The following is an 11,646-nucleotide window of genomic DNA, read 5'->3' as shown; positions in this document are numbered from 1 at the left end:
CCCAGCTCCGAGCTAGGGGTGGACTTTGTGCATTTGGCTTTTTCTCTCTTCCTATCAATTCTCTCTCTCTCTCTCTCTCTTTCCTACAAATCACCAGATTTCTGGGAAAACTTCGACACACACCCTTGGCTCAAGAACAAGAATTGGGCAATTGGTTAAATTCCCCATTCGTGTGTTCCCTGTCTTTTGGCTTGGTGGGTGAAACTATCTCAGGCTTGCGGGGGTGTGAGGGGAAAATCACCCACAAAGTTCTTGTTCTAACAGCAGGGGGAACTCAAGATCAAGGCTGACTGGTTGGCTGGGGGGGGGGGGGGGGTTAGCCAGCCACATTCACTGGAGGGAAAAGAGCTGGGGACAGAGGCGGGCCAGCAGAGTGGGTGGAGCCTTGCAGGCCCCGCCCCGCCCCTCCCAGCCACCCCCGGGGCTTCTCAGCATGCCCAGGGCTGGAACAGAGGACTGAAGTACTGGCCCTTCCTCGGCGAAAGGTAAAAGCTTAATAAATAAAGCTCAGAGTCTTTCTAGAAGGCGAAGGAAAGGCCCAGAGCCTCAGAGAGCAAGGCTGGAGGCCAAGATGGAGGATCAGAAAGAGAATGTTTCAGCATTGCTGTTATTATTAGTGCGTGTTGGTAGCTGGCACTTGAACCCAGGACCTGGGCGCTGTCCCTTAGCTTTTTCGGCTCAAGGCTGGTGCTCTACCACTTGAGCCACAGCTCCGTGTCAGCTTTTCGCTGATTCATGGGATGGTAAGAGTTTCTCAGTTGTCCCTTTTCTCAGAGTCCCTCCCTCCTTCCCTTCCTTCTTTCCTCCCCCTCTCCCCTCCATTCCTCTCCTCCGCCCTCCTGTCTCTGAAGAAGGGAATTCTTCTCTTAGGCCTCTGAGATACCAAGACAAGCAGCCAGAAAGAGCATAATCAAGAGTGCTGTCTCGGGGCTGGGCAGGTGGCTCAGTGGTAGAGCGCTCGGCTTGCATGCCTGAGGCCCCGGGTTCGATTCCTCAGCACCACAGACACAGAAAAAAGCCGGAAGTGGCGCTGTGGCTCAAGGGGTAGAGTGCCAGCCTTGAGCCAAAGAAGCTCAGGGACAGCGCCCAGGCCCTGAGTTCAAGCCCCAGGAATGGCAAAAAACAAAAATGAAAACCCTCCCCAAAACCAGTGCTGTGTGATTGTAATGAATTAAAACAGTCGGTGGCTCCCGCCTGTCATCCCAGCTTCTCAGGAGGCTGAGCTCAATATGAGGATCACGGTTCAAAGCCAGCCTGAGCAGGAAAGCCTGTGAGACTCTTTATCTCCAAGGACGCAGCAAAAAGCCGGAAGTGGAGCTGTGGCTCAAGTGGTAGAGCACCCGCCTGGAGCACAAAAGCTCAGAGACAGTGCCAGGCCCTGAGTTCCAGCCCTAGCACAGACACAGACAACAAGAGAAACATGAGACTCCTTGGGGAGAAAGATCTGGGAGGCGTGGGGGGAGTGGGGGACACGTGTTCAGCCCGCGTGGCCGGAAGCTACGTGTGGTTCTCATGAAGGTGTCACAGAGAGGAATCCCTTGCAGGTGTCTGGTGCGGGGGGCCATCAAGAGGCGCCAAGAGTCAGCCTGGAGCCATGGACGCTTCTCTAGAAACGTGGTAAGTGCTCAGCGCTCCGAGATCACGCACCAACTCCCTTCCCTGCTTCTCAAGACTGGGGCTCCAATCTTGGGGGGCTCTTGCTTTGTTCTAGGCCTTTTTTTGGGGGGGGATGGGGAGGTGGGGAAGGGGGTCCCAATACTGGGACTTGAACTCACAGACTTTCATTCTTGCCTGATTTTTGCCACTCACAGCGGGGGGCTCTACCACTTGGCCCAGGCCTCCAGTCCAGCTTTTTGGTGGTTTAATCGAAGATGGAGTCCCTTGGGCCTTCCTGCCAAAGCTACTTTCAAATGTCTGAGTAGCTAGGATGCTGGGTGCCAGCCGGCGAAGGCCTGGCTTGGGTGTAGGCCTTTTGAAAACTCGCACCTAAGGCTGGAGGCATGTTTCAAGTGGTAGAGCGCCAGCTGTGACTTGAAAATGCAGCGTGAGCCAGGCCCTGGTGGCTCACGCCTGTCATCCTAGTTACTCAGGAGGCTGAGATCTGAGGATGGAGGTTCAAAGCCAGCCCGGGCAGGAAAGCCCAGGAGACTCTGATCTCCCATAAACCACCAGAAAACGGGAAGTGGCGCTGTGGTTCAAGGGGTAGAGCGCCCGCCTTGAGCTGAAGAGCTGAGGGACAGCGCCACCCCCCCACGCCCCTGGCCCGATCCTTTCCATCTGCCATTTCTCCACCAGGTTCTTGGGGGCTCATTGTACCATCTCCCCCTCCCCCCAGGTGCATCGCTCTGTTTTCTGTGTTCACCTGGGTGAATGCGGGACTCCCCATGTATGGAGAGATCCTGTCCCCCAACTATCCCCAGGCGTACCCCAACGAGGTGGACACATCCTGGCACATAGAAGTTCCCGAGGGGTTCGGTGTTCACCTCTACTTCACCCACCTGGACCTCGAGCTGTCTGAAAACTGCGAGTATGACTTCGTGCAGGTATATTATACACCCAGGAAGAGGGGTGCGGGGCTGCAACTTCAGGGGGCCTGGGCGCCGTCCCTGAACTGCTTTATGCTCAAGGCTGGTGCTCTACCACTTGATCCACACCTCCACTTCTGGCTTTTTGCTGGCTCATTGGAGATGAGAGTCTCAAGGGCTTTCCTGCCACCCGTGGCATTGGGCGGACTGCGATCCGCCTATCTCAGCCTCCCCAGTCGCTGGGATTACAGGCAGGAGCGCCGGTGCCCGGCCTTCCTGACTTCTTTTGAATGCTCCTCTGTAGATACTGTCTGGAGGAATCCAAGAAGGGAAGCTCTGTGGACAGAGACCCAGAAAGAGTGCCGACTCCCCCATTGTGGCAGAATTCCGGGTCCCCTACAATAAACTCCAGGTGACCTTCAAGTCGGACTTCTCCAATGAAGAGCGATTTACAGGATTTGCCGCTTACTACGTGGCCGTGGGTAAGAGATGCCACATCTGCCCCCACCTACCGGTCCAGCGGAGGTCGGGAGTGGAAAGATAGAACGCACTACATTAAGTGAGCAGATGGTGTGTTGGTGTGAGACGGGGCTTTGCTGTGGAGCCCAGGTTGGCGCTCAATCCTGTGATTCCCTCTCCTCCTTGTCTCTGAGGTGCTGGGATTACAGGCATGTGCAACTGCACGCATACAGGAGAAACGCCCATGATGTATTGACTTGGCCTGGCTCCTTCCAGGAATTGTCGTTGTGAGGTTCCAACATAGAATTGTATCTTCATGATAATGTTGATGATGATGATGATGATGGTGATGGTAGTAATAAATGGTAGAATAATAAACAGCAATGTACTGAGATCCACTATGAATTGAGCCTGGTGGCAGGAACTGGAGTTATAGTAGCATCATGCTGAACTCATTCCTATGAGGTAGTTATTTTTATCTCCATAAGAACGCAAGGAAGGGAAGGTGCTCAGTGGTAGAGTGCTTGCCTAGCATGCGTGAAGCCCTGGGTTCGAGTCCTCAGTACCACCTAAACAGAAAAAGCTGGAAGTGGCGCTGTGGTTCAAGTGGTAGAGCGCCAGCCTTGAGCTGAAGAGCTGAGGGACAGCGCCCAGGCCCTGAGGTGAAGCCCCAGAACTAACAAAAACAAGACAAAACAACAACAAAAACCAAGGGAAGTCAAAACAAATGAAGCCACTATCTTTTTGTGTGTATGTTGTTTTGAGGTGGTACTGAGGTTTGAACTCAGGGCCTGCGCGCTGTCCCTCAGCTCTTCAGCTCAAGGCTGGCGCTCTACCACTTGAGCCACAGCGCCACTTCTAGTTTTCTGGTGGTTCATTGGAGATCAGAGTCTTTCAGACTTTCCTACCCAGGCTGGCCTTGCACCACGATCCTCAGATCTCAGCCTCCTGAGTAGCTGGGATGCTAGGCGGGAGCCACAGCACCTGACTCGGTGAAGAGCGTCCAGCAATAAGTCTTTGCTACATTTCCTGACTCTTAAACTGATTTTAGTTCGGGGCTCATCTCAAGTCTTTTGTCCTCAACCTCTCTCTCTCTGCTGTTTTTCGTGTAGACGTGGACGAGTGCACGGAGTTTTTGGATGTCCCTTGCAGTCACTTTTGCAACAACTTCATAGGTGGCTACTTCTGCTCTTGTCCCCCGGAATACTTCCTCTACGATGACATGAGGAACTGTGGAGGTGAGCCCCGTGTGGTCTGCATCCGTTCACCCCAGCTACGCAGGAGGCTGAGGTCTGAGGATCGTGCTTGGAGGCCAGCCCGGGCAGGAAAGTCCATGAGCCTCTTCTCCCAATGAACCACCAGAAAACCGGAAATGGCGCTGTGGCTCAAGTGGTAGAGCGCTCGCCTTGAGCAAAAGCAGCTCAGGGACAGCGCCTAGGCTCTGAGTTCAAGCCCCAGGACTGGCACAACAAACAAACAATAACAGCATATTAAAAAAAGCCATATAAAAAGCAAATGATTCCAAGAAAGAGCAATATACAAGACGGAGGTATGTGGGATGGACAGAAAAGCCTGCTTTTTCTCCCACCATTTGCTCCGTTACCCCAAAAACTCCAGGGGAGCCGCAGGAGGGGAGGAGGGGGTCGCTGTGTCTGTCAGATTTCCAGGATTGCGATGAAATAGCACAGAGACAGCAGCCAAGGCGGGATGCTGGTTTTGGGGATAGGGGTTCCGGGTTGTAGCCCATCCCATTGCGGGGGGGCCTCGTGGAGAGGGAGAGCATCATGGTGGGGTGCATGGTGGAGAGAATTGTGCGCCTCAGGGTGGCCAGAAAGCAGGGGGAGAGACAGACAGACAGACAGAGGGAGGGAGAGGGAGAGAGGCAAGCAAAAAAGGAAGGGGCAGGAGGGAGAGACAGAGAGGGAGAGGAAGGGGCGGGGCCTAGCGGGAGGCACTCAGGTCATTGGTGGTGAGTCCCCGCCTTGAGCTTGGGCCGTACAGTGTGTCCTGGCTGACATCCACAGCCCAGAAGCAAAAGAAAGGAAGGAAGTGTCCGGAGAACACGCCCCCAATAACCTAACTTCCTCCTGCTAGGCCCCGCCCCAGTGGCCTAACTTCCACCTAACTTCCTCCTGCTAGACCATGCTCCTGATGATCTAACTCCCTCCTGCTAGGCCACACCCCCAGTGGCCTAACTTGCTCCCGCTAGGCTCCACCCCCCTGGAGGTTTTTAACCACTTCTCAATTGTACCACAGGCCCCTTAGATTTCAGGAGACACTTTAGATCCAATCCACACAGCACCAGCTCCCAGGGCCCATGAGTAGCTGGAGGAGAGACAGAGATGCCTGGGGCCGTTCGTGACCGTGAACGCCACCATCTTAACCCAGATGATGGAAACCCAGTGGGCTTCTTCCCATGGGATAGCTCTCCAAAGAAGCATGGCGGTCAGAGAACAGACAGCCAATCCAGCAGTTCATTTACTTCCTTTTGTCTTTCTTTATTTCGTATTCATTTCACGCCATTGCTGGGACTTGAACTCAGGGCCTGTTCTTTTTCAAGGCTGACGCTCTACCACTGAGAGATCCAGCTCCACGTCCAGCTCTTTGTTGGTCCATGAGAAATAAGAAGATCACAGACTTTCCTGCCTGGGCGGGCCTTGAACTCAGATCCTCACATCTCAGCCTCCAGAAGAGATAACAGAACACGGCTCACCTTATGTCCTCTTCCTGCTTTTCTTTCTCTCTAGTCAATTGCACGGGGGACGTGTTCACAGCCCTGGAGGGGGAGATCACGAGCCCCAATTATCCCAGTACGTACCCCGAGAACTCCAGGTGTGAGTACCGGATTGAGCTGGAGGAGGGCTTCCAGGTAGTGGTGACCATGAGGAGAGAAGACTTCGACGTGGAGCCCGCCGACGCCGACGGGAGATGCCAGGACAATTTAGTGGTGGGTGATGGACGAGCCACTTCTTTGATCTTTTGTGTCAGTCCCAGGACTCGAACTCAGGGCCTGGACGCTGCCCCTGAGCTATTTCATTCAAGGCCGGTGCTCCACCACTTGAGCCACTGCTCCCCTTCTGGCTTTTTTGCTGGTAAATGGGAGAGACGAGGCCCATGGATTTTCCTGTCCAGGCTGGCCTTGAACCAAGATGCTCAGATCTCAGCCTCCTGAGTCGCTGGGATGACAGGCGGGAGCCACAGAGCCCGGCTTAGCCTTTTTATTTCCTTCTAGTAGGTTCTCACTTAACAATATCAGCTGTCTCTCTCTCTCTCAGTTTGTGTCAAGAAAACAACAATACGGTCCTTACTGCGGTCATGGGTTTCCTGGGCCTCTGGTGATCGAGACCGGAAGTAATACTCTGGATGTCATCTTTCAAACTGACCTCACAGGAGAGAGCAAAGGCTGGAAGCTTCGCTATCATGGTGACCGTGAGTGACCTCTCATTGTCCCAAAAGCTCTGGAACAATGTATAGGTAGAGTGGTTGGCACCCTGGTGGCTCCGCCTGTCATCCTAGCGACTCAGGAGATCTGAGGATCAAGGTTCCAAGCCAGCCCAGGTAGGAAAGTCTGAGGGATTTCTGGCTCTGCTTATTCAGCAAAAACCTGGACTGGGGGCGTGGATCAAGCGGTAAAGCACCCGTGGTGAGCAAGAATGATAAGATGTTAGTCTGGGAACTGAGGCCAAGTGGGAGGTTTGAGACTGAGCCAGAAGACAGTGTTCCCTGGTAATGTAGTGAAGTTTCACTTCTGTTTTTTTTTTTTTTTTTTTTCCCAAGCCATCCCATGTCCCAAAGACGTCAAAGCCAATTCCATATGGGAGCCGGAAAAAGCCAAATATGTGTTCAAAGATGTGGTGAAAATCTCCTGTGTGGATGGATTCGAAATTGTGCAGGTAAAAATATTATTCTAGCCAGACTCCAGTGGCTCCCGCCTGTCATCCTAACTACACAGGAGGCTGAGATCTAGAGGATCGCAGTTCAAAGCCAGCCCGGGCAGGAAAGTCCGTGAGACTCTGATCTCCAAGGAACCACCAGAAAACCAGAAGTGGCGCTGTGGCTCAAGAGGTAGAACGCCAGCCAGCCTGGAGCTGAAGAGCTGAGGGGACAGCGCCCAGGCCCTGAATTCAAGACCCAGACCGACAAAAAACAAGCAAACGAAAAACACACACACAAAACACAAAAACAGCCTTTCCTCCCTGGGCTGGCCTCGAACTGTGATCCTCAGATCTCAGCCTCCTGAGCAGCTAGGATGACAGGCGGGAGCCCCCCGCTTCAATCTCATTGGTGGTTGCTTTTTTCATGTTTGTCTTTTTGTGAATGAATTAACGACGCCTCGCTGTGTTTCCAGGGCAGTGTGGGCTCAACGTTTTTCTATTCTTCTTGTCAAAGCGATGGGCGGTGGAGCAGCCCCGATCTGGTGTGTCAGCGTACGTGTCTCTTCAAAGCCAGCGCTTTGATGACTTTTCCTCCCAAGGGGAGCTGGAAAAAAAAAATAAGAAAAGATCAATATGTTAACATTCGCATGCGCGGGGACATTTTAGGCTCGTGAGAGGGGGTAAGTCGGGCTATTTGAGGGGTGCTGGCCATGAAGGAGGTGGAGACCCCGCCCTGACCTGGTCCAAAGAGGCTGCCGAGTGCTGTGGCTCATGCCTGTAATCCCAGTGACTCAGGAGCTGAGATGTTGAGGGTCGCAGTTCAAAGCCAACCAGGGCAGAAAAGTCTGTGAGCCTCTCCTGTCTCCAAGGAGGCCGCAAAATGCTGAAAGTGGAGGTGTGGCTCAAGGGGTAGAGCACCAGCCTTGAGGGGAAAATGCCCAGTGAGAGAGGGTGGCCCTGAGTTCAAGTCCCAGGGAAGGGAAGAGAGAAAGAAAAGAAGGGAGGAAGACAGGGAAGAGAAAGGAACAAAGGAAGGAAGGATTGGGGGGAAGGAAGGAAGAAAAGGAAAAAAAGGAAGGAAGGAAACGAATGAATAAATAAAAGAGGACAGAAGGAAGGAAGGAAGGAAGGAAGGAGGGAAGGAGGGATTGGGGAAGAGGGCAGGCCGGCAATCCAGGCTTCCAGAAGCTTCTGGTGGTCCTGGGCGGCTCCTGGCCGTCCCAGGCCGGGCCTCGGGGTGACCCCTGCCCCTGTCCCCCGCAGCCGTGACTGCGGGCCCCCGGCGCCCCTGGAGCACGGCCGGGTGGCGGAGCCCGAGGACACGTCGTTCGGCGCCGTGGCGCGGTACTCGTGCGTGGAGCCCTACTACAGCATGGAGCCCGACGGGGCGGGTAGGCGAGGCCGTCCCGGGGCCTGAGGATCGCGGTTCGAGGCCAGCCCGGGCAGGAAAGGCCGGGGGACTGTGTAGCCAGTGGACCAGCAAAAAGCCGGAAGTGGCGCTGTGGCTCAAGAGGTGGAGCGATGATCCGATGTAATGCTTAGAGCTTCCCTCCCCCTCCTCCTCCTCCCCCTCCCCTCCTCCTCCTCCCCCACCCCTCCTCCTCCCCCTCCCCCCCTCCTCCTCCCCCTCCCCCCCTCCTCCTCCCCCTCCCCCCCTCCTCCTCCTCCTCCCCTCCCTTTTCCTTCCTTCCTCCACTTCATTTTTATTTCCTTCTCCCCTCCCTCCTTCCATCTTCCCTTCTTCCTTCCTCATTTTCTTTCTCTTCGCTCCCCCAAATACTTCCTTCCTCCTTCCTTCCTTCTCTCTCTCCCTTCTTGCTCCCTGTCAGCAGGAGACTTGAACTCAGGGCCTCACGCTCTCGCTGCGCTCCCGCCGGCGTTCCACCCCTTGAGCCACGGCTGCACTTCCTCTGGCGGCTTTGATTCCACTCAGATCAGACCCAGAGTGAAGGCGGGGGGGGAGGCGGGGGGAGGGGGGGGGGGGAGGGCGGGGGGGGGGGGAAGGCGGGGGGGGGGGGAAGGCGGAAGGAGGGGGGGGAGGCGGAAGGAGCGGGGGGGGGGGGTGAAGGCGGGGGGGGGGGGGGGTGGAAGGCGGAAGGAGGGGGGGGAGGCGGGGGCGGGGGGCGGCGGCCTGTGACCGCGCCCGTGTGGTTTCAGGCCTGTACCGCTGCTCGGGTAATGGGAGCTGGGTGAACGAGGTGCTGGGCGCCGAGTTGCCGGAGTGTGTTCCAGGTAATGGGGGCGCTGGGGGGGGAGCATTGTCACTCCTGCATGGGGTGTGCGTGCGTATGTGTGTGTGTGCTGTATGTGTGTGTGCATTGTGTGCGCGTGTATGTGTGCGCACATGTGTGTGCGTATGTGTGCGCGCGCATGTGTGTATGTGCATGTGTGTGCGAGCGTGCATGTGCGCGTGTGTGCACGCATGTGTGTGCGTATGTGCGCGCGCGCATGTGTGTATATGTGTGCGAGCGTGCATGTGCGCGCGTGCATGTGTGCGCGCGCGTGCATGTGCGTGCATGTGCGTGCGTGTGCGCGTGCGTGCATGTGTGTGCGCGCGTGCCAGGCGAGCGCTGTGCCCCTGAGCCACCTCTGATCTGCAACACGCTGGCCATGGAGCTGTGGCCGAGCGCACCAGCGCGGGGACAGCGCCAGGCCCCGGGTTCGAGGGCCCGGCCCCTGTGGGTGGAGCCGGGGGGGGGGGCGGCCTGCATCCGGGCCCCTCCTCACGGGCCGGTCCCCCCCCCCCCCCGCAGTGTGCGGGGTGCCCCGGAAGCCGTGGGCGGCGGCGCAGCAGCGGATCTTCGGGGGCCGCGCGGCGGAGGCGGCGCAGGTCCCGTGGCAGGTGTTCCTGCGCGACGCGGCCACGTGGGCGGGCGGCGCGCTTGGTGGCGGCGCGCTGGGTGCTGACGGCGGCGCACGCGGTGGACGGCGCCGCCCCCGCCCGCCGCCTTCGCGGGCTCCGCGTCGGCGCGCTCGGCCGACCTGCGCCGGGCGCAGGCGCTGCGGCCGCGGCGCGTGTTCCTGCACCCGGGCTGGAAGGCCGGCCTCGAGCCCGACGCGCGCCGCGACTTCGACCACGACATCGCCCTGCTGCAGCTCCGCGACCCCGTGGAGATGGGGCCCGCGGTGGGCCCGATCTGCCTCCCGGGCCGCTCCGAGGCCTACACGCCGTCGGCGGGGGACGTGGGCCTCATCTCGGGCTGGGGCGGCACGGAGAGGCGGGAGCGCGCGCTGACGCTCCGCGCGGCCGTGGTGCCCGTGGTGCCCGCGCAGCGCTGCCGCCAGGCCGCGGCCCAGGCCGACGGCGGCGTCTACGCGTTCACCGACAACATGCTCTGCGCCGGGGAGCCGGGCGTGGACAGCTGCCAGGGCGACAGCGGCGGCGCCCTGGCCGTCCGCGACCCCCAGCACCGCGACGACGACAACCCCAGGTTCTACGTGGCCGGCCTGGTGTCCTGGGGCAAGAAGTGCGGCACCTACGGCGTCTACACCAAAGTCAGCCGCTACCCTCGACTGGATCCTGAAGACGATGCAGGAGAACGACGTCGCCGACGACGACCAATGAGGTGCCAGCCTTCCCCGCCTCATGCAAATCATCACCGCTGACGACCAATGAGGTGCCAGCCTCCCCGCTCACATGCAAATCACCGACTCACCCGCGACGACCAATGAGGTGCCAGCCTCTCCCTCCCCATGCAAATCACCGACTCACCAGCGACGACCAATGAGGTGCCAGCCTCCCCCCTCCACATGCAAATCATCGAAGCAATGTCCACCAATCAGTGCATGGCGGGGTGGAGAGCGTCACCCCCGCGGTTTGAAGTCAGGGCCCAGGCTGCTGTCCCTGAGCTGCTGCAGTTCAAGGCTGGCGCTCTACCGCCTGAGCCACAGCGCCCCTCCGGACTTTTTCAGTGTAGGTGGGCACCCAGGAATCGAACCCAGGGCCTGATGCCTGCGAGGCGAGCGCTCTACGGCTGAGCCACCTTCCCAGCCCCTTTTTCTTTTCTGCTCAAGGCTGGCGCTCTACCACTTGGGCCACGCAAGTTCCCCCTTTGTGGCTTTTTGTTTGGGTGCTTCATTGGAGATCAGGGAGCTCCTACTCATGCTGGCTTCGAACCCGCCTTCTTCAGAGCTCAGCCGCCTCTGGGTGGCTGGGATTACAGGCGTGAGCGGCAGTGCCCCGCCTACGCAGGCAGCTGGATGGTCCATACCACCCCGCCTGGCTTAGAGGAAGGGATCTGGGCTGTATTGGGGGCCTTGGGAAGGCCTGTCTTCTCGTTCAGTTCTGCAGCAATTCTTGGCATGGTTTTGTGTTTGTCTCCTTGCCTTACATCTTGTGGGGATTCCCTGTGACTAATCATTCCCAGCGATTCCTGGCAATAAACCGTAGTCAGAACCCCCTTCCCCCATGGCTGCGTCTTATTCTCCCCCAAACCTTCAGACCCACAGAGGAATGGATTGAAGATCATGGTATTGTGACCCGGGCAGCAAGCAACACGTATTCAACAGCCTGCTACACAAGGGGTTTAGCTTCTTTCTCTGTTTTGTTGGTCGTGGGTCTCGAACTCAGGGCCTGGGTGCAGTCCTGAACTGTTTTGTTGTTTTTTTTTTTTGCTCAAGGCTAGTGCTCTACCGCTTTGAACCACAGCTCCACGACCCACTTTTTGGTGGTTCATTGGAGATGAGTGTTATGGACTTTCCTATCCTGGCTGGCTTTGAACCACGATCTCCACCTCCTGAGTGACTGGGATTACAAACTTAAACCACTGACACCTGGCTTAATTTTC

General features: G+C 57.4%; 1 protein-coding gene across 1 annotated transcript; it reads left to right on the top strand.

Annotated features, from left to right (window-relative positions):
- The first annotated feature begins 402 nt into the window (after positions 1–402).
- Positions 403–11,266, top strand: C1s (complement C1s). Its single transcript, XM_042672479.1, is given in 15 exon segments — positions 403–485; positions 1,545–1,617; positions 2,336–2,543; positions 2,830–3,007; positions 4,097–4,222; positions 5,732–5,931; positions 6,260–6,413; positions 6,762–6,877; positions 7,333–7,415; positions 8,123–8,250; positions 9,017–9,091; positions 9,613–9,740; positions 9,742–9,795; positions 9,797–10,366; positions 10,368–11,266. Coding segments are annotated over 14 exon segments (2,100 nt in total). The 5' UTR covers positions 403–485; positions 1,545–1,594; the 3' UTR covers positions 10,425–11,266.
- Positions 11,267–11,646: the final 380 nt, after the last annotated feature.

The sequence above is a fragment of the Dipodomys spectabilis genome, unplaced genomic scaffold (genome assembly GCF_019054845.1).
Source record: "Dipodomys spectabilis isolate Male_0828 unplaced genomic scaffold, ASM1905484v1 ptg000713l, whole genome shotgun sequence".
Lineage (NCBI taxonomy): Eukaryota > Metazoa > Chordata > Mammalia > Rodentia > Heteromyidae > Dipodomys > Dipodomys spectabilis.
Note: the sequence above shows the minus strand (reverse complement) of the source record. Positions and strands in the feature narration are given on the sequence as shown.